At 43.8% G+C, this 23,125-nt stretch overlaps 1 protein-coding gene across 4 annotated transcripts in view; it reads left to right on the top strand.

The window, feature by feature from the left end:
* The first annotated feature begins 2,731 nt into the window (after positions 1-2,731).
* Positions 2,732-23,125, top strand: part of DAB1 (DAB adaptor protein 1) — a 204,385-nt gene continuing 183,991 nt past the window's right edge. For 3 of the 4 annotated variants that reach the window (XM_044430242.1, XM_044430241.1, XM_044430240.1), the window contains exon 1: positions 2,738-2,804. In XM_044430242.1, the coding sequence (XP_044286177.1) occupies positions 2,738-2,804 (67 nt within the window). Of the gene's footprint in view, positions 2,805-23,125 lie in introns of all 4 variants that reach the window. The other variant, XM_044430243.1, reaches the window with a different exon arrangement.

Here is a 23,125-nt window from a genome sequence, read left to right as displayed (position 1 = left end):
AGCTCATTAAGGAGAACCATACACAAACCCTGACATACTAAAAGAATATTACATCAATTCAAATTGTGCATAGCCATGTAGTGTAATTGAAGCATTTCAAAGTGTTGAAAGAGTCTGAATTTGAAAAGGGCAAGTGGTTTTATAGACTTAGCTTCAATAAGTGATTTAAATTGTCAACTCACCCTCTAGTGTTGAGAAGCTTTAATCTCCTAAACTATAAAGAACTAGGTTTCTAAATCTTTGTCAGCAACTGCAATGTTGGGAGTTGGAGTGGGATTTAGTCACAGGATATACTGAGTCCTGAGAGGAGCAGGACTTTGGGAGCGCACAACTAGTTGGAGATGCTGGTTCTTACTGAGAAAATACAGAATCCTGTTGTGAAAGCAGTACGCCTGGGATCAATGTGAAGGGAAATCTGCCGGCAGAAGACTGCAGGAAGGAGGAGGATTGCCAGCAAGGCAAAGCTTAAGGAAGGATGGGGCTGGCAAGAAGTAGAATCAGGCATACAGAAATTGAGTCAGCAAAAGTGTAAAATTACTTGTTATTCATACAAGAGTCAGGAGCTGACCTGGCAGGTCTTACAGCCGATGTTTCTGTGGCTGTGCTCTGCTTTTTAAAAAGGGTTGCTGCCCCTTATGGCTACAAAGCATTGCCCAAATCTAAGAGGGTATAGCGACTTAACAGAAGAAAACAAAGACTCAACCACATGGGCACAGTTTAAGGAAAAGCTGGAGATTATCCAGATAGACATAGGGGAGGTTTAGAAAATTCAGAGCATAATTCTCCTCCCTTAAGATTGTGAAGAGCAGAGCAAAGGTATTTCTGGGTTGCCCACATCCCGGAATTAACTCACACAGGTAACATACAGGTGACTCTGTTCAGGGCCAGGGAGAGCAGAAAGAGTTTCCTGCTGTTCAGGTTGTGGATGTAGAAAAAGAAAAGAAAAGAGTGTGCTGTTCCTTCATGATTTACCTCAACAATTCTTTAATTGCTTCCTTAGGTTTTAAACCTTTAAGACATTTAAGTCTATAGACCACAATTTTAATTTGGTATTTTGCTTATTCAACATTAACAAATGCAAGGCAAAGTAGTTGTAGAAAATATATCATGTGGCCCTCAGCGACAATTTGCTCATCCAGTGTCTTTACAAATGATTCACATATTATGTTAATTGTCTGAAACTGCTGCATTACACTTAGCTGCAGTTCCACACATTTTGGTCTGTTTCTGATACAGGTATCCATACCTAACCATAAAGTTTATGTTCATAGCACATCAGCAGTCTTTTATGGGTCAGTTACTGAATTCCTGTTCCTGGAAGCTTTTGCAGCGTATGTACTGCTCTGAAAAACCTTATTCTCATTGGTTGCATCTAATGAATGATAAGAAATTGTTCTAGTAGCATTTCCATCAAAAGAATGGAATATTACAAGGAGAGGGTAAACTGTGCTGCGAATACCTGTTTAATACAACCAGAGACATATTCTCTGTGAACAGTTTAAGTCATTTAAATTACAGGCTGCTCTGTTTTGAAGCTAGACACTGAAGCTAGACATGAAGCTAGACATCCAATTTAGATGTATAAAAGGATACCATGTATAAATACACTGTGCAGGAAGTATCTCAGGTGGGCTGTTATGAATTTCTAGTTTCAAACCATGGAACTCTCAGTGATTGCCTATATTTTGCTTCTTCTAAATGTGTATATGCCCTACGCTGCCATAATGCTATATTGCCCCTTTCTCTGATATATTTTAATTACTAACTCCAAAGGCAAAACACCTAATTGTGTCTTATATGTGCATGGTACAATGTGATAATGATCTTAGTGGAGGTATCTCTGTGTTTCTGCAGTAACACTGATGTGTAACCCTGGAATTCTTATTTCATAGCAATAATCCTTCCCCTGCAGCCTACAGAATTTGTTTTTAAATGTGTGTGTATAGGAAGGGAGCAACTTTCAGCATTTTTATAAAACTGCAGATCATGCTGAGTCCTCTTCAAGAGTATTGAACAGAATGTATTGAGCCATCTACAATGCACGTTGATCAAATTACACTAAAACAACAAATTTGAAGTTCTAAAGAAAGTGTTCTGTATACCTTATTAAAATTAGGCAATGGATTGATTTGGGAATAGCAATGTTTGCTCTGCAAATAGAAGCACAATCCATTTTGCATAAGAAGATTAGAATCTGGACCATTAGACTAATGTTTTCTTTTCTGGCAGGGATTGCAAACAGACAAATCAGACACTGGAAAAAAAAGTTCCAGTGGAGTGGCGATTAAAATAATCTTATGATAGGTGGGGCCAACTGAATATTTCCAACTGTCAGCTTTTCTTCAGAGCCAGCATAAATGACATGTACAAAAAATCCCTCATCTTGACAAAATTTCATGAGCAAGTTCATAAATGCCAAAAGTCACAGTAAATAGTGTTTTTTTCAAAACACATGGTAATTAAAATGAAAGTAGTTAAGTAGTTTCAACTCACCCCTAATACTTGATCCAGCTGCAATTGTTAGTTTGCTATGGGGTGGAGGGGGGCATTGGATAACCTGATTCCTAAGATAACTTTTCATTGTGTTGCTTTTTCTTGCAGCATTCCAAAAAGGTGAATGGAATGAGCTATCTGGATTCTAGTATCTGAAAAGCTTAAGTTATTCACTTGGAGAGTATTCTAAATGAGCCTGGCCAAGATACTGGATCTGTGTGAAGAGGACTAAGGATACAATAGGATGTCAACTGAGACAGAACTTCAGGTGGCTGTTAAAACCAGCACAAAGAAAGATTCTAAGAAGAAAGGTAGGAAAGCCCTACACTTCAAAGTTATATATTTATAACTTATATATTTATATTTAGGTTATATTTATACCTTACAATTTTAGAGTACAATAACTACTAATCCAATAGGGTCACCATATTTTACTATTCTTCCATTTTATCCTCATAGCTAATAGAAGTTGCTGGAAGGTAAAGTGCCATTCACATTGTTTCTGAAAACCTCCGTAAATAGGGCTATATTGAACGTTAACACGTAAATATTCTCAGGCAAAAGGGATAATATTTCCCCAAACCCTCTTAAGTATACTTTTTCACTGTACAACAATTACGTTTCCTGCACTTTCTGATTCATACCTTATTTCTTCCCTTGGGTTTACAGATTGATTACAACTAATCAATAAATATATAATGGATATGGTAACATTGTAAAGAAATGTCACCAGTTGTATTTGTCTATTTCCAGATGTAATGCAGTCATTTCAGAATGAGGGCAGCCCTTCTTGCTCTTAGATATAGAAAGAAGAAAGGAAGGACGGAAGAAAAAGTTTAAAGTGTGGGCACATATTTTTATAGTTCATACTAGCTTCAGTCGAAGCCACCCTCTATGAAATATGTTTTAAACAACCAGCTTAATAACAGTTAACAACAGTCTTATTATTTTAAGTGTGTTTCTGGCAGATAATCTTACGTTTTTAATGCATTAAACTTGGTTCATCACAAGATAAAAGTGATTAGGTATAATTATCTTCCATTGAGCTGTAAGGGTGCGTGCTCTGTGCTTGCAAGGTGACCCAGAGAAGCTAATTATCGAAGTGCGGAATCTTTAAGGACAAGGCAAGGAAGACAAACTCAGTCTTGGCACTTGAGTCCTGTACGACATGTATTATTCCAGAAGCATGCCTGTTATATAAGTACAACCCTGTCTAAAGCTTGCCCAGCACTAACAGATAGCCCAGTCTGCTTTAGACTGCACAAGGGTTTAACCCTTTATTTGACACATTTCTGCGTATGTGTGCTTTCAAATTTCAAGACTCTGACCCCAAAATGATTTGAGCCTGTGAATTGATAACACAGTGGGGCTGATGAGGGAAGAGAATAGCAGCTGCACCCCTTGGCTAGTATTGTTGAAGACTGTTGTAAGATCTAGCTTTCCATGGGGCTATCCACCCATTGTGATTGTCATATAGTACTGACTTATAGTTCTAGCAGAGGAGCTCTGTCTTTGTGTCTTCATAACATCAGCACAGAGGCTGGTTTCATGCAGAATCCCAAACAATGGTGGAAGTCAGGGTGACATGGTTTGTCATGCTGTGTGAACCCAGCCAGAATGGCACAGCATGGTAAGGATGGTCTCTATGTAACCATGGAGAGAAACAGTGGGCTGTTCTGTGCTTTCCAGGCTTCACCGTAGTATGGAACAACATTTCAATATGATTTCTATGCTGCTTCCATACAGGCTTTCAGGAAGCCACTGCTGGAAGAGATGCTCCTGCCTTCATTCTTTGTTGTTTAGATCTGCCTAGCAACTGAAGTATACAAGCCAGCTGTGCTCTGATTGGCTGTCCAATGCCTCTTTCACCTCTGCCTTCATTTTATCTTCCAGAGGCTCATGTGCAGCTTTGAAATGTGTCAAGCACATACACTTTTTGGAAATGAAAATCTCAGTTCTTTGGGCTGATCTGGATTAGAACCATTGCAAGAGCAAGGGCTACAGCCCCTGTGCCTCCATGCTAGGCATCCTCCCATGCTTATTTCCAGCCTCCCATCCTTACTTTAGAAAAATAAATACAAAGCTGCTAGCTACATCTTCCAACTAATGTGTAGCTTAGCCCCCAGCCAGAAAACCATTTAGGAGACCAAATCAGCATTTAAAAGGGATCCTGCAAACTTTATTGCAAGTGGCCTGCACAGAAAGCATTGGGAGTCTGAGGGTTTTGTAATGGCAACAAGTGAAATATTTGGGACATGGTCCCAAATATGGTCATGAAAAATCAAGTTAATCTGAACTTGGTTCAGAAAGAGAACTGAATGCAGGAAGTACAAAAGGCTTGAAATTAAATAACTCTCATACAGCTTGCCTATTGTATCTTCTACATTGAATGGAAGAGAGTTCATAGCCTTGTTATAGGTCTTTCACACACACACTCTTTCCTATGTAATACTCGGTGCCTCTTGTAACTCTCCCCCTATGGGTTGGGGGGCTCCCGGGAATGGTGCAGGATATGGGACCGTGGGCTGCAGGTAGAGGAAGGAATTGACATAAACATGAATTAAGAAGTGAATTAAGTTCCAAACCAGAATGTTATATATCAAAAGAGTTATCATTTGTAGTTAAGATATAGGGAAAGCTCCTTTTAAAAAATCATGATTTGTTCTACCTATGAGACTACCTGAGTGAAAGAGTCAATGTACCTCAGGTTGTATTAAGAGCGCTGTTGACCTCTTAGGAAGTACTTGTGAATTTGAGGAATGCTTACTTTTTATTACATAAATGAAATTGCCCACATATATAATACTGTTTGAATTTCCCTTGTGCTGTCTCATTGAAAACATAGCAAGCTTACCTTCACCTTCAGAATGGCTAGAGCCTCCTCTTCCCAATAAATTAAGATTTGATGCAGGAGTGAAAAGAAAAGGAGGGAGGACAGAAAAGACAAGGCAGCCATATAACCATGCTGACCTTTCCTGCATGTGGACTCCTTTCACGCCTTTAACGCACGATGCAAACTTCAGTTTGTGAACGGTATGTTGCAGGTTAATGTGTAGGAGAGGAAACATATATAATTCCATTTCTTGAATGATAGACAAATATGTTGTGCTTTTTCTGGGGTTTTACTCTCCAGTCTACTATATTACAAACATGGTGGACCAGATCACTGGCAGAATTAGCCCATTTATGTGACGAGGCCTAGCAGAGTGTGAAATAAATTGACACCTTGTGCTGCCCACATACTCTTCTGTCTGTGGGTTATTTTAATATTGTAGCTCCCCCCCACCTCTCCTAGATAAGCAAGATTTCCAGTGTAAGGCTGGTAATTTGCTGAACTAGTTAGGGTAGATACCAAGAAGTGGCTAGAAAGCTGTGGATGGAAAGCAGCAATATGTCCCCTTCAGTGCATCATTTTCAGGGCCAAACCTACCATGGTTTATATCAGTAATGAAAAGACAAAGGCATTATTCCCAGTATGGATAGCATGCTTCCATAAAAGTTCTGTTATTTGGGTAGTCTGAAATTAGATCCATAATTTTCTATAGAGCTGCAGGTTAGTAGAGTATATACTTTAATACAAGTGCATTCTTACAGTTATTGGCAGCATATTATTACAGCTAAAGGAAAACATTAATTTTGTGTGAAACAAACATGGGCTTTATTAATATTTGTGTGAAGATTTATGAACCGAAGCTGTTTTTGTTCTGTGCTTGTACTAAATTAGGCACTTGGGCCAGCTGCTACAATCAGTTGCTTGCAGAGCTCTGTGTGCTCTTCACACACTTCACACAGTAGGGCAACAGGCACGTGCACAATGAGAAGTTGTGTGTGGAAAGCTGCCTGCATGGGACTTTGCACTGTGTTATTGGCTTATACATTTGAAGAATACAAAACAAGTTGTGGCTTATTCTTGGGCTGTTGTACCAATGATGCTTGTCAATGATGCTTGTTGATGCTGAATCTGGGCAACTGACTCACCTGGCAAGATTAGCAGACTCCTCTTACTGTTGCTGCTGAGTTTGCCCAGGTTACTACCAATAACGACCACCCCACTAATGCCCAAGTGGCATGGGGCATGACCATCACTTACCCCAGTCATGCTGCCATCATGAACCGCTTCTCATTCATTGCCGACTCCCCTGTATTTTTTTTTTTTTTTTTTTTTTGCCTAGAGATGCTTTCTGTAGTGACAGCCAGTGACAACCCCTTCAAAGAGCCCCAGAAGCACACTGGAAGGGTTGCCACTGCTCCCCATCACTTCTTTTTGGAATTATGTTTAATTGGTACAAATATTTTTGCTAATTTTTAGTCAGTCTTGCACATTTTTGGAGGGACAAACTTATGGAGGTGGCTGCATACATTTGGCTATGTCCTGGGAGGTTTCTGCTGCAAATGTGAAGCAGACATTAAGCATGGATATTGAGGAAGAATGGCTACAAACAGGTTTGTTTGTTTACTTTGTAGTCCCTAAAAATGCAAGTGTCCATGATTGTAACAGGAAATGATACAAGGTAGTTTTAGCTGCCAAGTCCCCAGAGATGCTAGGTGAAGGACTGAGGGGAAAAGGTTTGGAGCCAGACCACTATGGTAAGATCTTTACTGTGGTTCTTGAGATTCTGCATAAATACACCACAGAGCAAGTTGGAGAAGTCAAAAGATCCTTCTCATCAGTCCATGATAGCCAACCTGTTGCCATGAATCTTCCTGATCATGTGTTCCTGAAACTGGTATGCATAGACATATTGCTTTTGATTCTGAAATCATACAGTATAGCCCAACTCCTTGTGCCTGCTTAATCTAAAATACATAAATACATTTTGAGTGCTACTATTTATTAATAATATTTATAGGCCACCTTTCCACAAATGTCTCCAAGGCACTGTGTAAAATTCAAATAAAAATAGTAATAGGTAAAAACTAGTGGTGTGCCTCCCCCCACCATAATTCTGCATTTTTCTGACTATTTTCATTCAGTTGGCTAGAAAATAAATAGCTTTCGAAATGGAAGACAGTGATGAGGGGAAAAATCTGAGAATTGAGTTGGGTTTGGGTTTTCTCAGGAGGTGTCTCATGCCTCAGGAGGTGTCTCATGAGTACGTGTCAAGCTTCCATATAGCCTGACAGTGCATATTCCTGCCTAATCTTGCAAGCTAAGCAAGGTCAGGCCATGGTGAATATTTGAAAGGGAAATCTGAGTCCTGCACTGAGCAGGGGGTTGGACTTGATGGCCTTCTAGGGCCCTTCCAACTCTATGATTCATGAACTATGCTGTTAATTGCATGATCACCTCTGAGGAAACTTGTAGCCAACTCAGCTTTCCACACATTGATTAACGCTCAGAGGAGGTTTCATGAAATGACATATGTAGAAGAATCATTTTGAAACTTAACTCTAGCTGAAGTAAAAACCCTGCTTTATTCTTGTAACATTTAATAAATGATGGAACAGGAGACCGAAGTGTGGAGCAAACAAACTTTATTTAATATTGTGCCATTCCACTACAGCAAACAGATTTCAGAAGAATTTTTTCCCTTGGTACAATTTTCTTGCTGTTTTCCAGGATTGCTTCCCCCCCCCACCCCCCCATCCCCGATGCCTCCACTCATGGAACACTTACTATCATTTCCCTTTACATGATGAAAAAGACCTGAAAAATGGAAGACATCTGTCACTGCATGTGGCAGTGGGCTACATCCAGAATTAATCATATTCCTGACTGAATGTATAAGTCTCACTGCTTTGAATCATTCAGCTTGTCATGGTGGACTGCAGCAGAGTGAGGGTGTTGCTGTTGTTGTAGGTTGTATATAATGCCCCAAAGCTGTTTTCACTACTCATACGATGTGCAGTAAAAGTGAAAATAAAGTTGATTTCCCTCCATTTAGTTTTCACTGGGTTATGTGTCACAATGTAAATACAGTATCAGGAAATGAGTGTTAGCTTAGTGCAGTATGAAATGATGGAAATCCTGGAAAAATGTGTATTTTTCATGGTCATTTACTGCCTACAGTGGGATCTACCAAGTAAGGTTTTTGAAGTTTGATTTGTAATCACTAAGTTTGTTACTCAATGGAAATGTTTATTCCCTAGGAATAAGGTTTTTGGTTTAGAGTTACAGATTAGTTTTTTCGTAAATGGCTTAAATAAGGAACACATTCAGCATAAAGAGTTACGGGTAAAGATAGCCCCCTTGGTGACTGGATTCATAACAATTCCATCCCATCATCTTGTTTTCATCTTTCAGAAGAAGCAGACATTATGAAATGCTAGTGTTCATTCGGCAACAAATGGTCATTAGGTTTTGTGTAGCTCCCAGATTCCTGCTGTGCAGAGATGGCAATGCCTGACCCTGCGTCTGGTGCCTTACAAAGCACAGTCCCTTCTTTGAAGCTGTGGTGCCATTCATGTAATTGGCAACAGCGGGGCAGTTTTTAAGAAGCAAATAGCCAGTTTGGGAAGCCCAAACTCAGTTGGGACCCTGACATGGGGAGTAGGGTGCCTTTAATCCTTCCCCCTCCAGTCCCCATTTTGATCTGGATTCCTATAAGAACTATTTGCCTTTAATCAAAGTGGAGCTTTTTCTCATGCAAATAACAGATGCAGAGAGCTGGATCAGGCCCCTAAACCTACTATTTATTTTTTAAAAGCCATCCACACAATCACTAATTGCTTGAATGGTGTCTTGAGTGATGAAGAGGAAAAGCTTTTAGAGCTAGTACATGATGATGATAAAAATACTTTGCTCTCCTAGTTTGCTGCCTTGGGAGTTTTAAACCATGACACCTGCAATCTCCATTACAAACTTAGCTGGAAGTAAGCCCCATTGAATGGGACTTAACTTCTAAGTCAGTACCTCATTTTCTGTTGTAAGACTTAAGAGAGTCCTTGCTCATTCCTTCCTTTCACTGGGGTTCTTTCTTCTGCTGCTTTGGCAAGTTGTGAGCCTTCTTGCCAAGGAACTAAATCAGGAAAAGGGGTTCTCTTCCCCTTCATTCACTCCTGCTCTTCCCCATACTGCAGAAGAGAATTGGAAGCAGCTCCTCACTGCAAGCCTGTGAAGGAAAAAGAGAACGCATTGTAACTCTTATTTTCCTATATTAATCTGGTTACACGACCTATTTATACTGTGGTGTTCAGGGACTCTAACAAATACTTGGCAATGTTTATGCTTTGCTCAGATCAAAGTGATTCAGCCGAAAAAAAGTGAGAAATTGTAACAAAGAGGCATATAATATGTGAGGGAAGTCCGGTCCTGGAGGGATGGTGGCAGTTACTCTGTTATTGAGGGCTTCCCCCACTGGATGTTTTTTTGTCCAGATAGGCACAGCACTCAGTGCTTTGCACTGTGCAGACACTGTAAGGACTTAATCATATTTGTGCTGTTCAGTTATGAATAATGAATGTGTCTGAATGCATAGCCTTTGATATAATTGGATGCCTTATTTTCTCATTGTGAAGTTGAACTTCCACTGCTGTCTACCTGTAACTGGGAGGGAAGGAGGATTTCTTTATATTTATGTTAAAATTTGCAGTGTAATTTACTGAAAGTTCTGCGGTGCCTGGCATTATCCTCCAGGACTTTCACCCTTTGGGTCTGTAGTATTTTCATAATGTACACTGGGGTCAAGAAATCAGGCAGAGAAGGCTTTCCTTCAGGTCTGGGACTGGAAACAAATAAGCAAACCGGTATTCCTTTGGTGCAGTCCTTTTTTTAGGAATTGGAGGAGGCTATATACTCTTACCTAATCTGGAAGGTTTTGCTGAACAGGTAGCTATTTAAAACTCTTCTGCCGGCAGAAGAGGCGCCGCGCACACCCCACCTGCGTGCGCGGCAGCGGCAGAGGCAGCAAACGCCGCACCCCGGACCCCACCACCTGCTCTGACTGCCGCCACACCCGGCACGTATGAGAGGCGCGGCCGGGCGCGGCGAACGTCGGAGGGAGGAAGCCCCGCGCCCTGAAAAGCGCCAGCGGCGCCCGGGGGAAGGGCATCGGCCGAAGGGCGGGTTCGCCGCCCTTTGGGCACCGAGCGGGGGGGCTGGGCTGGCCAGGGGGCTTTGTTTGCCTGCGCGATTTTTAACCTTTCTGCCACGCTGCGTGTTAGTGTAAGTTTTTAATTGTTTTTATAATTTTAAGTTGTTTTATGGAGTCGTCCCTGGCCATACCGCCGCTTGTGTTTCCTGGGGAGCATGCGGGCGCTGCCATTGGCGTGGTCTTGGGCAATGGACGTAACAGCGGAGGGGGCTTAACATGTCCGCATAGAAGAAGGAGGGACAGATGGCTGACACCTGTCCCTACTTCTGGTTTTGCCACCAACCAGAGGGTACCAGGGAGTCTTGTCAGCCGCCCCTCGGGCTTGACAGTGCTGCTGCTTAATGCCAGGTCGGTCAATAACAAATCTTCCCTCATCCATGACTTGATTCTGGATGAGGGGGCCGACCTGGCTTGCATCACAGAGACCTGGGCGGGAGAAGGGGGGGATGTGGCCCTTTCCCAAGTGTGCCCGCCCGGGTATCTGGTTCAGCACTGCTCACGCCCAGAGGGGAGGGGAGGGGGGGTCGCTTTGGTTTACCGAGCTTCCATCGCTCTCACCGGACTTCCTGTCCCTTCGAGACCAGGGCTGGAGTGCCTCTACTTGGTGTTGGGTGAACGAGACAGATTGGGGATTCTGTTGGTGTACCGTGCACCCTTCTGCCCAACAGTCTCCCTACGTGAGCTGACGGAGATCGTCTCGGACCTGGTGTTGAGGACCCCCAGGATGTTGGTCCTGGGGGACTTCAATCTCCATGCCGAGACTGATCTCTCCGGGGCGGCTCAGGACTTCATGGCCTCCATGACGGCCATGGGGCTGTCTCAACATGTCACCGGCCCGACCCATGAACGTGGACACACTCTGGACCTGGTTTTCTCGACGGGGCAGGAGGAGGGTGGTCTGAGGGTGAGGAATTTATGCTTGACTCCCCTGTCATGGTCAGATCACTTTCTGGTGAGGTTTGTGCTCGAGAGCGACCTCTCCCTCTGTAAGGGTGCGGACCCGATTGTGTGGGTCCACCCCCGGAGCCGGATGGATCCGGAAGGATTCCTGAAGGCCCTGGGGGAGTTTCCGGCTGACAAGTCGGGTGCTCCTGTCGAGGCTCTGGTCGAACTATGGAATGGGGAGATGACCAGGGCTATTGACACGATCGCTCCTAAGCGTCCTCTCCCACCAGGCAGAGCCCGCTCTTCCCCTTGGTACACTCCTGAATTGAGGGCGATGAAGCAGGTTGGGAGACGGCTAGAGCATAGGTGGAGGAAATCACGAGATGAATCTGACCGAACACACTTGAGAGCCCACTATCGGGCCTATGCTGTGGCGGTGAGGGCGGCGAAAAAGAGGTTTTTTTCCGCTTCCATTGCCTCCTCACAATGCCGTCCAGCGGAGCTTTTTCGAGTGTGCATGGCCTGGTTAACCCAGGTCGGAAAGAAGACCTGGTTACACCCTCAAAGGCCCGCTGTGACGACTTTGCCAGGCATTTCAGGGAGAAAATCGCTCAGATTCGTCACGAGCTGGATTCCACTATTGATTCAGAGGTTTTTGGGGAGACGCCAATGCTGCCGTCTGGTCCAGAATTATTGGATGAATTTCAGTTGTTGCGGCCCGATGATGTGGACAAGGTGCTTGGACAAGTACGTCCCACCACTTGCCTATTGGACCCTTGCCCGTCTTGGTTAATAAAGAATTCCAAGCACGGGACTGGGATCTGGATCTTGGAAGTGGTTAACGCTTCTCTGAGGGAGGGTCGGGTGCCTGCCCCTTTAAAGGAGGCGGTAGTCCGACCGGTCCTGAAGAAGGCGTCACTGGATCCAGAGATGGCCACTAACTATAGACCTGTGGCCAACATCCCGTTTCTGGGCAAGGTGTTAGAGCGAGTGGTGGCGGGACAACTCCAAGCACTCTTGGATGAAACTGATTATCTGGACCCATTTCAGTCTGGCTTCAGACCCGGGTACGGTACTGAATCTGCCTTGGTCGCCCTGTACGATGACCTGTGCAGGGAGAAGGACAGGGGGAGTGCGTCCCTGTTGGTTCTCCTGGACCTCTCAGCGGCTTTTGATACCATCGACCATGGTATCCTTCTGGATAGGCTTGCGGGATTGGGGGTCGGAGGCACTGCTTTGCAGTGGTTCCGCTCCTATCTCAACGGCCGGTTCCAGAAGGTGGTGCTGGGGGACTATGGCTCTGCGCCATGGCAGTTATGCCATGGAGTACCGCAGGGGTCCATTTTGTCCCCTTTGCTGTTTAACATCTACATGAAACCGCTGGGAGAGGTCATCAGGAGGTGTGGGCTGCGGAATCATCAGTACGCTGATGATACCCAGCTCTACCTCTCGTTTTCCACCAATCCAGGTGAGGCAGTGGCTGTACTGAACCGGTGCTTGGCCGAGGTAATGGGCTGGATGAGGGCCAATAAACTGAAGCTCAATCCAGACAAGACGGAGATCCTGTTGGTTGGCGGATCGGGCTTCGGAGAGGGTGAAGTGACCCTTGCCCTGAACGGGGTTGCACTCCCTCCTAGGGACAAGGTCCGCAGCTTGGGAGTGCTCCTCGACCCGGAGCTCTCACTGGAAGCTCAGGTAACAGCAGTGGCGAGGAGCGCTTTCCTCCAGCTTCGGCTGATTCATCAGCTGCGCCCCTACCTGGAGAACGACTGCCTGGCGACAGTGACACATGCACTGGTGACTTCCCGTCTTGACTTCTGTAACGCGCTCTACGTGGGGCTACCCTTGAAGACGGTCCGGATACTTCAGTTGGTTCAAAATAGAGCTGCCAGGCTGTTGACGGGGACTGGGCGTTATGCTCACATGACTCCAGTTCTCCGTCAGCTTCACTGGCTTCCCATTGAAGTCCGGGCCCAATTCAAGGTGTTGGTGATGACCTATAAAGCCCTAAACGGCTTGGGTCCTGGTTACCTGAAGGAGCGCTTACGTCCATATATGCCCAGCCGCCCCTTGAGATCAGCGGGAGAGGCCCTTCTCCGGGAACCCTCTGGGAAGGAAATTAGGAGGGTGGCTACTCGGAGGAGGGCTTTCTCTGCGGTGGCGCCCAACTTATGGAACACGCTCCCCAGAGAGGTCCGCCTGGCGCCGTCGTTATTTGCTTTTCGGCGCCAGGCGAAAACCCTTTTTATTTAAGCGGTATTTTAACTGTTAGTATTAACTGATTTTATCTGGCCAGGGCGGCTTATTTTATATTGTATTTTTTGGATTTTTAATGTTTATATTAATTTATTGTTGTAAGCCGCCCCGAGGCTTCGGCGAATGGGGCGGCATAAAAATGTTTTAATAAATAAATAAATAAATAAATATACAAGTATCAGCTGATAGATGATGCCCTTGCTTTAAAGTATTTACTTTTAAGTAGATTGTAACCAAAAGATGAAAAGGGTAAATTGGGATTTAGACTGATCTACTATCTAATGGAAATTCACATTGGCTGTGATTCATAAACTAAGTTTAAAAATCTACTTTACTCAAGTACTGTAGGATTGTTTTAGGACTTGTAGCTACTTCTTGTATGGGTGTATCATTCTTTGTCACTTAACCTTTTATGAAAAATTAAGATAGTGACAAATTACTTTAGTTTCATATTTTCTGGGTTGCTGTCGGGGTGTTTCAGATGGGATTTGTTGTGAGCTTTAATGTAAAACATAGTTGCAGCATCAACTTGTCTAGTATCATTTGCAGCACTACTGAACTGCAAGGAACTACAGAAGTTGCTCAGGGTTCTTGCAGCTTTAGTTTAAGGTTCACCCCTTTACTGTTTCCTGTGGGATCATTTTCAGGGATTGGGTCCTTTCTCCCATACTGTGGTCTGAAGTTCTGTGGAAAGTCTAGTGACGTAGCACATATGGAAGAGGGCAGAGCCAACTTCGTTAGTGTAACCATGCAGCATCAGGTTAAGAGGGTGGACCATTTGAGAAGTGTCAGACATTGGTTATCCTTGCCCATAACCAGCAGGATCCATCCTGAAGGTGGCGTTTCTTCTTTTTGGTTTGGAAGGGAAGGGAGTAATTCATTTTGGAATCATTTCATATCATTCCAACTGCTTGTTTCCTTTGTTACTGAGTTCTGCAATAATCCTCTTTTGTATCAAAAACCCTACCTAGCTGGTCACCTTTAACATAATAAAGAATTTTATTTACAAAGTTTTTGTCTAGTCTTCTTGGAAGAAGTGGGAAAAGCCCTGCCAGGGCATTACTGATGAACGGCCTTCATTCATTGCCTGATTTCCTTAGATCCTCTTCTGTGGGGCCAGTTGGCATGTCAATCTGAAACTTAAAAGTATTAGCTAAAGAATCCGCAAAAAGTCACGAGCCTTGCAAAATTTACCTTTCAAGGAAATTTCTGTATGAAGGGAGAAAATGTTGAATGGTTATGGATATGGTTAAGTTCTGTTAGCATGCTATATCAGCTATATGGGTTACACCTGTATAGGTTGCCCCAGTTGCTAGTTTATATAATTTTATCTCATAAATATTAAAGCTTTTGTCAGAAAATGACCACATATTTAGAATGTAGATTGAATTATTTATGTAAGTGGAAGAGAGTAAGAAAAAAAATATATAAATTTGAATGGCAGGATATTCTTTTGGGTTGTTCTTTTCAGCATGCCCTGACCTCAATAATACCCTTCCCTTGATTTTAGACTGTCACATGAGATGACAGTGCACCATATGTTGTATGAAGATAGCCTTTTTTGCTATCCTCCATTTCTGGCTGTAATTTCAATTTGAGGCTTGCTTCTTGTTAGCCATTTGTTATATTGTAAGTAAATCCTTACCCACCTGAATGGATTTCACTGGAATTTTAAAAGGCATCCTAAAGACAGTTGACATCACTGATTAAAAGAAATGGTTTGTATTTCAAAGACTTGGTGTACGTTTATTCATATTCAACATTTTATTAAAATAATCATAGTACTGGTAAAGATGGCACAAAAAGATTTGAAAAAAAGCCTCCCAGGGGCTTAGTTTAACTTCTTTTTTGGTCATTTCCCCCAAATTGGGCATTCCTTTCCAAGAGTGTGACAAATTATTTATGAATCTGAGTCATGAGTTTGCTGCTTGTCTACTCATAGCTTTTGGACTGTTGAGAGTGACTGAATCATTGGTTATTAGAAGCTTTGGGAAAGGGAATTGTAAAGTTGTATTAGCCATACTTGCTAAAAATATGAAACCTCTGGTGGGTTTGCAATACACAGAAAAGGCCTGCTTGTGTAAATATTTATGGATTATGAATCAAATATTAAAGATTTACTTTAGTCTCTTGAAATTTAAATGTGATTCCCCAAGTTATTTTGAGAAATTGGCTCCACTGGTAAAGATGCATGCAGTAGTCTAGCCTACAGTAGTCTAGCCTCCTGTCCTGTTTCTCACTGGCAACCCATTTTTTCCTATATATGTTTGAAGAAGAAATGCTTGCCCTGCTGGCACGGTGCTTGCTTGTGGATTCAGACATCAGTGAACCATTCCAGATGTCCTGTCTCACTGGGCGCTGATAGAAGTGGGCACTCCGCTGGGGATGCCATTGCAGCAGGGCTGCCTTCATTTTTGATGGGTGGTTGCATGGCCTACCTGAGGGATGCGTGGGTCACTGGAAAAACCGGAAGCACTGATGTCCCGGAAAAAGGAGCTTCCTTCCACCATTTCACATGGAAGGACTGGTGTGAGCATCAGTAAAGTGCATCTTTACTCTCCTTGTCTGCTTGCTAATACCACCTCTTTCTTCTCCAGATATGTGAGGTTAACAGAAGTGCCACAAAACTTGTTTGTTTGTTGAGACCACAAAGCAGATTGAAATGAGAGTATCTGGCCTGCTATGCATCTTCCTATCTAATGTGCTTCATATTATCATTTCAGGGAGGTAGGTGAGGCTCAGCGTCTGTGACTGGCCCAAAGTCACCGAAGTGGCTTCATTGCTGAGCAGGAACTAGAATCCAGATCACATGAGTCCCAGTCCCATGCTCTTAACCAAGACACCACACTGGGACAGCCTGCCATATTATTTGGCATGCTTATGAAGTCGTGGGAAAACTTTACCTGCCAGACTGCCTTCTAAATGGCAGCCTTTAAAAGTCAAAGCAAGTCAAGAAAATATATCAAGCTTGGTTTTCATTTCTGAAGAGAAATTTCATTTAGTCTCTTCCAGCACAAATGTTTCCGCCTCTAACTTCCAACAGTCCCAGCCTGTATGGCCAATGGTCAGAAATGATGGGACCTTTAGCCCAACACATCAGGATGGATCCAGACTGGGGAAGGCTGGTCTAATCCACTTTGATGTCAAAGAATCATTGCATTACTAAATTATCTTATTTGTGTGATGGTAAGATAAGGGGAATGTTAAAATATGTCCCTCTCTTTCCACAAAGGCCCATGTACCTTTAATGCCTTCCTTTAGTCTGGAATTCAGTAGGTACTTCATGAAATGATGAATAGGAAACCATCTGTTGTGTTAATTAATAAGGTCGGATATTAAACCTAGAGCAGCCTTCCCCGACCTGGTAGTCTCCAGATGTTTTAGACTGCAGCTCACACCATCGTTGACCATTAGCCATGCTCCTGGAACTGACATGCCAAAATATCTGGAGCTCCGTTAGAGAATATTGCCTGATTGTAGAGAGCAGCCCCACTTCTCATATGTTATATTCTGTTCCTATCGACCCATCCAATTCTGAGGAGGCATTGAAGGGCCAGAGGTGGGCGGGTGACTTTTCAGTTTCAAGGGCATCTAGCAAAGGTACTCAGAGCAACAGAATTAGCCTGCCTTGGAAAAGGAGGGAAACATTCCAGAGCTGGTTGGGCAAAAATTGAGGAGAGCACCTTGACAGTGTAAGAAGATGACAAGCAAAGTGAGCAAACCAGTTACGAAGTGTCCGTGTTCCTGCGATCAGGAGCCACCCTGAGGTGGAGTCAGAATCTTTTCTGAAATGGTGGGAAGGAGGGGACGGTTTAGTTCGTATTCAGCTCTTCACATGGGCAGATGCTTCTCCCACTGCTCAAGCACTACTTTCATTTATGCTGTTTTGCAACTTGATAATCTCTAATAAAAGGACTGTCCCTCTAAAGCAAGGGTCCTCAAACTTTTTGAACAGGGGGCCAGTTGAAAGGTGCCGGTGGTGGGCTGGCAAGGTAGTGTTGGCAGCAGGTGCAGGCTGGTGAGCGGGCAGAGGCACGCGTGTTATGAGGCAAGGCAAGGCAGGGGCGGGACGTGTGGCAAGGCAGTGGTTTGCTTGTTCGGAGATTGTTTTCTCCGAGTGAGTCCAAAACGATTTCCGCGTGAGCAAACTGCTGCCCTGCTACATGGGTGCGTGCGGCAAGGCAGGCATGGGCGTGGTGAGTCCAAAACCTCTGAGGCAGGCCGGATTCGGCCCCTGGGCCGTAGTTTGTGGACCCATGCTCTAAAGCCTCATCTGAGCCTGCTCACAATGTGCATGATGATCAGGTACAGGGCAGCAGTAGAACCAGTGGTGGAATTCTCCAGATTTCCAGAGTCTATTTTATTTCCATTTAGCATTTTCATTTCACTTAGAAGACTGACGCCTGCTGACATATAGCAAAATAGTGATTTTTACTAATGGTAAATTGGAGGAGATCACTGTCAAGAACGGTTTTTGTTTATGAGAAGTGGGTTTATTTAATGTGTTTCCCACAGTAACTGTGTGGCTATTTCAATAATTCATAGAGCCATGTGCAGCCAAAATTAATTGATTGAGTTCAAATGCTTTGCTAAAATAAACCTCTTGTGTGAAACAGTTACTGACAGCATTAATTAGAGATATTTTGAATGGTAGCACAAGCTATGAAAACATTTCCCAACTGAATCACAATGGGAGAAGCCATTCATCTTCTCAAGCCTACCTTTTTAAAAGAATGAAGTCTGTCAAGTACCTGCTGGCTGCGGGTGCCACTCTTGCTATATCGGTAAAATTAGCATCAGTACGGAAGGCTTCGTACAGCCATGGTCTGTAGGCATTCATTTCCAAAGGCTGTGCAAGACCATGATCATATTGCAACTTGATGTGTGGGTTCCTTGCTTTGCAAAGAGCTCAAAGGCCATTTTTTGGACTTTCCAAGTGTATGCATAGAGTGAGAGAAGGTATATATTGGATTTCCAACCATGTGTTTCTGTTGTATTGCTAATTTTTGGGAAAATCATGAATGGGTTTTTCTCCCAGCAAAATTGGTAGCGTGGAATTGGCTTAAGACAGTGATTTTCAATCTTTCCACAGCTGGGGACCAGCAAAAGCAGGAGAACCACCTCAGGGACCTCTGAGGTAGAAACAAAAAGGAATTTCACACGGACCGGTAGTTGAAAACCACTGGCTTAAGTCATCTTCCGCCTCTTGGTTCTCCCAGTTGTCAGAACAAAATGGAAAGGGGGATATTTACTGGGAAGAATTAGCATGCACGGGAAGTCACAGTTAAGTGACTTCCCACAATTTTAATTAGCGGATGTGTGATCAGGAAACAAGGAGAGATGGAAAAATTTCCAATGCACACTTCAGATTGCCTCAGAAAATTTCTGAGAAATAATGGAGGAATGAGGTCAGTTCCAAGTCTTTGAGTCATCAAGAGCTTGTTCTGCACACTTAGGAGTTAGTTGCAGAACTTCTTCCACTGGGGGCAGAGAAAAGGGGAGAAGGCTGCCTTCCGCAGAAATCTGCAGGGCTGGGCTGGCCCTTTTCCACTACCTCCCCCTCCCCTTTTTTTGGCTCCAAAGTGAGCTTAGGCAATAAATTGGAATGAGTGAGTGTAGGATTTGGTGAAGGAAGAGGAACATTAAAACTCCCCCATTCCATGGAATAACATGCAAAAACAATTCTGGTTCTTCCAGTAATTTGGTTATTATGGAATTAGCTTTTGGTCAGTAATTAGCACCATTTCTATCCTAGACGGCTCACCAGCCTTATCAGGAGAGACAAACACACGCAGTCCTTTGGTTCAGTCTAGGGCAGGGAGTGACGCTTCTCTGACATTCCCCTCATGGCATCCCAGCCCCAGAAGGGCTGAGCACCTGACTTTTCCTTTCCAACCTGTACAGGGAGCACTGACAAGTGCTCCTTTCAGCACTGCAGCAGCTCTAGCTGTTCCCTCAAAAATCTCGCTGGGTGAAGCACCATCCTGGCTCAGCAGTCGCCTTCCTGTGGGGCCAGTGCCAACTTCTCCAGCCTGGAGTCCTGCATCCCTTTCCCAGCCTTGAGGCCCCAAACAGCCTCAGCCTTCACCTCCTCACCTCCTGCTACTAGCAGCCTCATGTCTGGCCTACCTCCGCCTGCATTTTTTGTCCTCTTCTCTACCACGTTCTGCTTCCGCACCTATCTCTCCCACAAGCCTTCTCCTGCCCCTGTGCCGTCCTTTCTACACCCCTGCCAAAGCGTTTCTCATTGAGCTCAATCCACTCCGCAGCAGGGCGTGGACTCATGCCTGCCGCAGCTGTCATCCTTCCCTCTGAAGCCTCTCCGAGGGAAAGACAATTCCTCCATCCCATCTGAGTTGCTTGTTTTTCCCTTATCCGCTCACTGGACACCAAATGGGAGACAGCGAGCCCTGGTGACCTCTCACAGCGAGCCTCCCTCTGCTCTCTGCACCATCTGCATCCCTCAATATTATTTCTACAGGAATTTTTCCTTCCAAACCAAGTGAATAGTTTGGTGGCAGGGGTGAGGTCTTCCCCATTTCTCTGATTTTGTCTCCTCTATGTTTCCCCTTTGTTCCATGACAGCAAATCAAGCAGCATTATTCTATGCGTGAGGGAGAATGAGGATGTGGGTGGGAGTGGAAGAAGTGGCCACTATCCTGCAGCTCAGGCTTCAGTCTGAACTGGAGAAGAAATCGGCTGTCCTTTCCTATGACGACAGCTTTAAGCAGGCCCTTACTTTTTTTTTTTTTTTTTTGGGGGGGTGGGCAAGCGTGCCATGTGTGATCTTTTCCACCAGTATCTCTTATGTGAAATGCTGTCATGGCTACCTTGTGTTCTTCTAACTGCTGTTCTGTAACAAGCTTGGATCACAGCACACTGAGCCAGAGTAATTCCTCCTTCCTCATCTCCCAGCAGATTCTTTGCATTGCTTTCCCTGACCCTTGTAGCAAGACTCTTGAATAATCTCTCGTCTGAATGCACTGATAACTACACTATCTACCTGCTTGTTTCCCTTTTGCATGGAGTTCCATACCCATGAAACCAAGTTTTGTTTTTCTCCTTTCCTCGCCTTTGACACCTTTGAGCCTCATTCTCTTCAGTTCTTGTATATTCTATATCTCATTTTTATTAGCGCATTAGACTATCTTGACATAATTTCCATTACATATTAACTCAGAGATCTATGCAATGAGGCTGTGTACTTTTGGTGTAAGTGATGGACACTTTTTAGATGGGTAGACTGCATCTAAAACATGACCTCATTTTTTTATGTTCCGGCATGTGCTCCCTTTCCCTTTCCATCTATACTAGGAAACTCATCTCTAAGGAATATTAGATTTCTAAATGTTATGCTAGCTCTCAAATCTGTGCTTTTTAAACAACAAGCTTGGGGAAGATCAAAATAAAATAATCTTAACAAGTAAAACTGGCTCAGCTTCAAAATATTGTAGCCATTTTGACATTAAATTTTCTATAGCTATATTCTGGTTGTTGTGATGGGTGTTCCTGGTGCTTTTTGATGAAGCTTGAAAGAGCCATAGAATAAACCTGGATAGAGATAACCTTTGCAATTTTGTGAACAGCTGGTCGCTTAAATCTCATTGATTTCAATGGTATTTAAGCAATTTAAGTCTGTGCAGCACTGCAGCCAAAAGGATCAGACACAAAATGAAAAAAGAAAAAGAGCTGAAATTATATTGCCATCGTAAGCCATCCCAGGGGGTTTTCCACTCCTGCATGACCAAATGCATTGCTATCCCAGAAGCACCTCTGGGGTGATGGAACTTGTGGGGGGGCAGTTGAGGTGTTAAACAACCTGATATCTTACAACATTCCACCATAAGCTGTTCATACAATTCCTCAAGTTGCTAGCCTAAGCTTATAAACATAGACAGTGAGCACAAATGCATTAAAAATCATGAAGGCAGGAGCAGGAAAGTCTCTTTGGGGATATAAAAAACAAGTGGCCAAATCGCTTCCCTGCATTCGAGCAATATCTGACAGGACGCTGACTGTGACAGCTGTAGCTGAGGAGAAAGGCTTGGACCCCCAACTCATGACTCTGGATGATCAGGCTTATTAGGAGAAGGACTATCAGGATTAGTATTTTGTTGCAGGAGAGGCCAGATATATACCTATGGGGTACCAGTGTATTTTGGCACAGGCCTTTGGTTGCCGTGCAAGCCAGCCAGCCGAGGCTGCCGGTTGGGAAAATTACATGCTAACTCTGCATGCTGATTGCTCAAAATGCTCATCATAGATGTTACTTGATGTCTTGCCTGTGATCATGCACTAGTAATTAGCTGAGCTCCTGTGCCATTCACCTGCCCATCCAGATGCAGAAAGCATGAGGAGACTGAAAAGCCAGCCGGTCTGAAATTCCTTGGCATGCACGTGTTTTGTTTGGTTTCCGTCATGCCACCAGAAAATGTGTACACTCACAAATACTCACACATAGATATAAATCCCTTGGAATGTCCCTTCAAGCTATCGAAAAATGAACATCCAGTGCTTATCCAGTGAGTGTAGAAACTTGAACAAACAGTTAATGGGAGTGACAATGCTATAAATAGCATGAGACCATCAACAATGGATAAGATCTTCCGGCTGCTACAGAAAACAGTGCAGTCATAAATTACTCTCTGTTACACTGAAGCTGAGGAAAAATTTGCATTTTTTGTGATAGCAGGTAGGAATAAAGCATGCCTTTACTGTAACCTAAATGAGCCTCATGTACCCATTTTCACTAGAAAATACTATCTTCTCCCTCATGTTTCGTGACTGGGGGCAGAGGGCATGGAGGTAATAATCACTACTACCTCCTTTCTCCTTCCACTTATATCCCGTCTTTCTTCCTCTTTGCAAGGACCCCAAAGTGCTGCACATGGTCGCCCTCCCTATTTTATATTCACAACCACCATGTGAGGAAGGTAGACTGAGCTGAGGATCTTTGACTGGCCCAAAGTCACCCAGTGAGCTTCACACTGTGTGAAGAGTAGAACCCAGGTCCTCTGAGTCCTCAATCAATGCTTTAACCATTACACCATGCTGCCCCTCCACTTAGGCTGAAGCGAGCTGACAAAGGGCACATACTTATTGGTTACAGCCTCACAATACCAGTCCTTGACCTCACCTCCCCAGTTCCTCATCCTTTTATGTTGGCCATCTAAAGCCCAGCACAACTGCAGAGGTTCATACAGTGCCTAGCTCAAAGTCTAATTCCTACGTTGGTAAAATTTTCAGCACGTAGCTAGAGTGACACATACTTTTATATGTCATAAGTTCATATTAGTGTGAACATGGGCATGTCTGCATTGATACGTTGTAATTTGTTAAAAAATACTTCCCCACACAAAAAGAATAGCTTCAGTATTTGGGTAGCTAAATTTATTCTGGAAAAGTAGCTTTGCTGTCTTTCTCCTGCTCCTGCTACCCTTATCACTCCTTTCATGACA

Source organism: Varanus komodoensis, unplaced genomic scaffold (assembly GCF_004798865.1).
Source record: "Varanus komodoensis strain SLA01 unplaced genomic scaffold, ASM479886v1 scaffold20_1, whole genome shotgun sequence".
NCBI lineage: Eukaryota > Metazoa > Chordata > Lepidosauria > Squamata > Varanidae > Varanus > Varanus komodoensis.
Note: the sequence above shows the minus strand (reverse complement) of the source record. Positions and strands in the feature narration are given on the sequence as shown.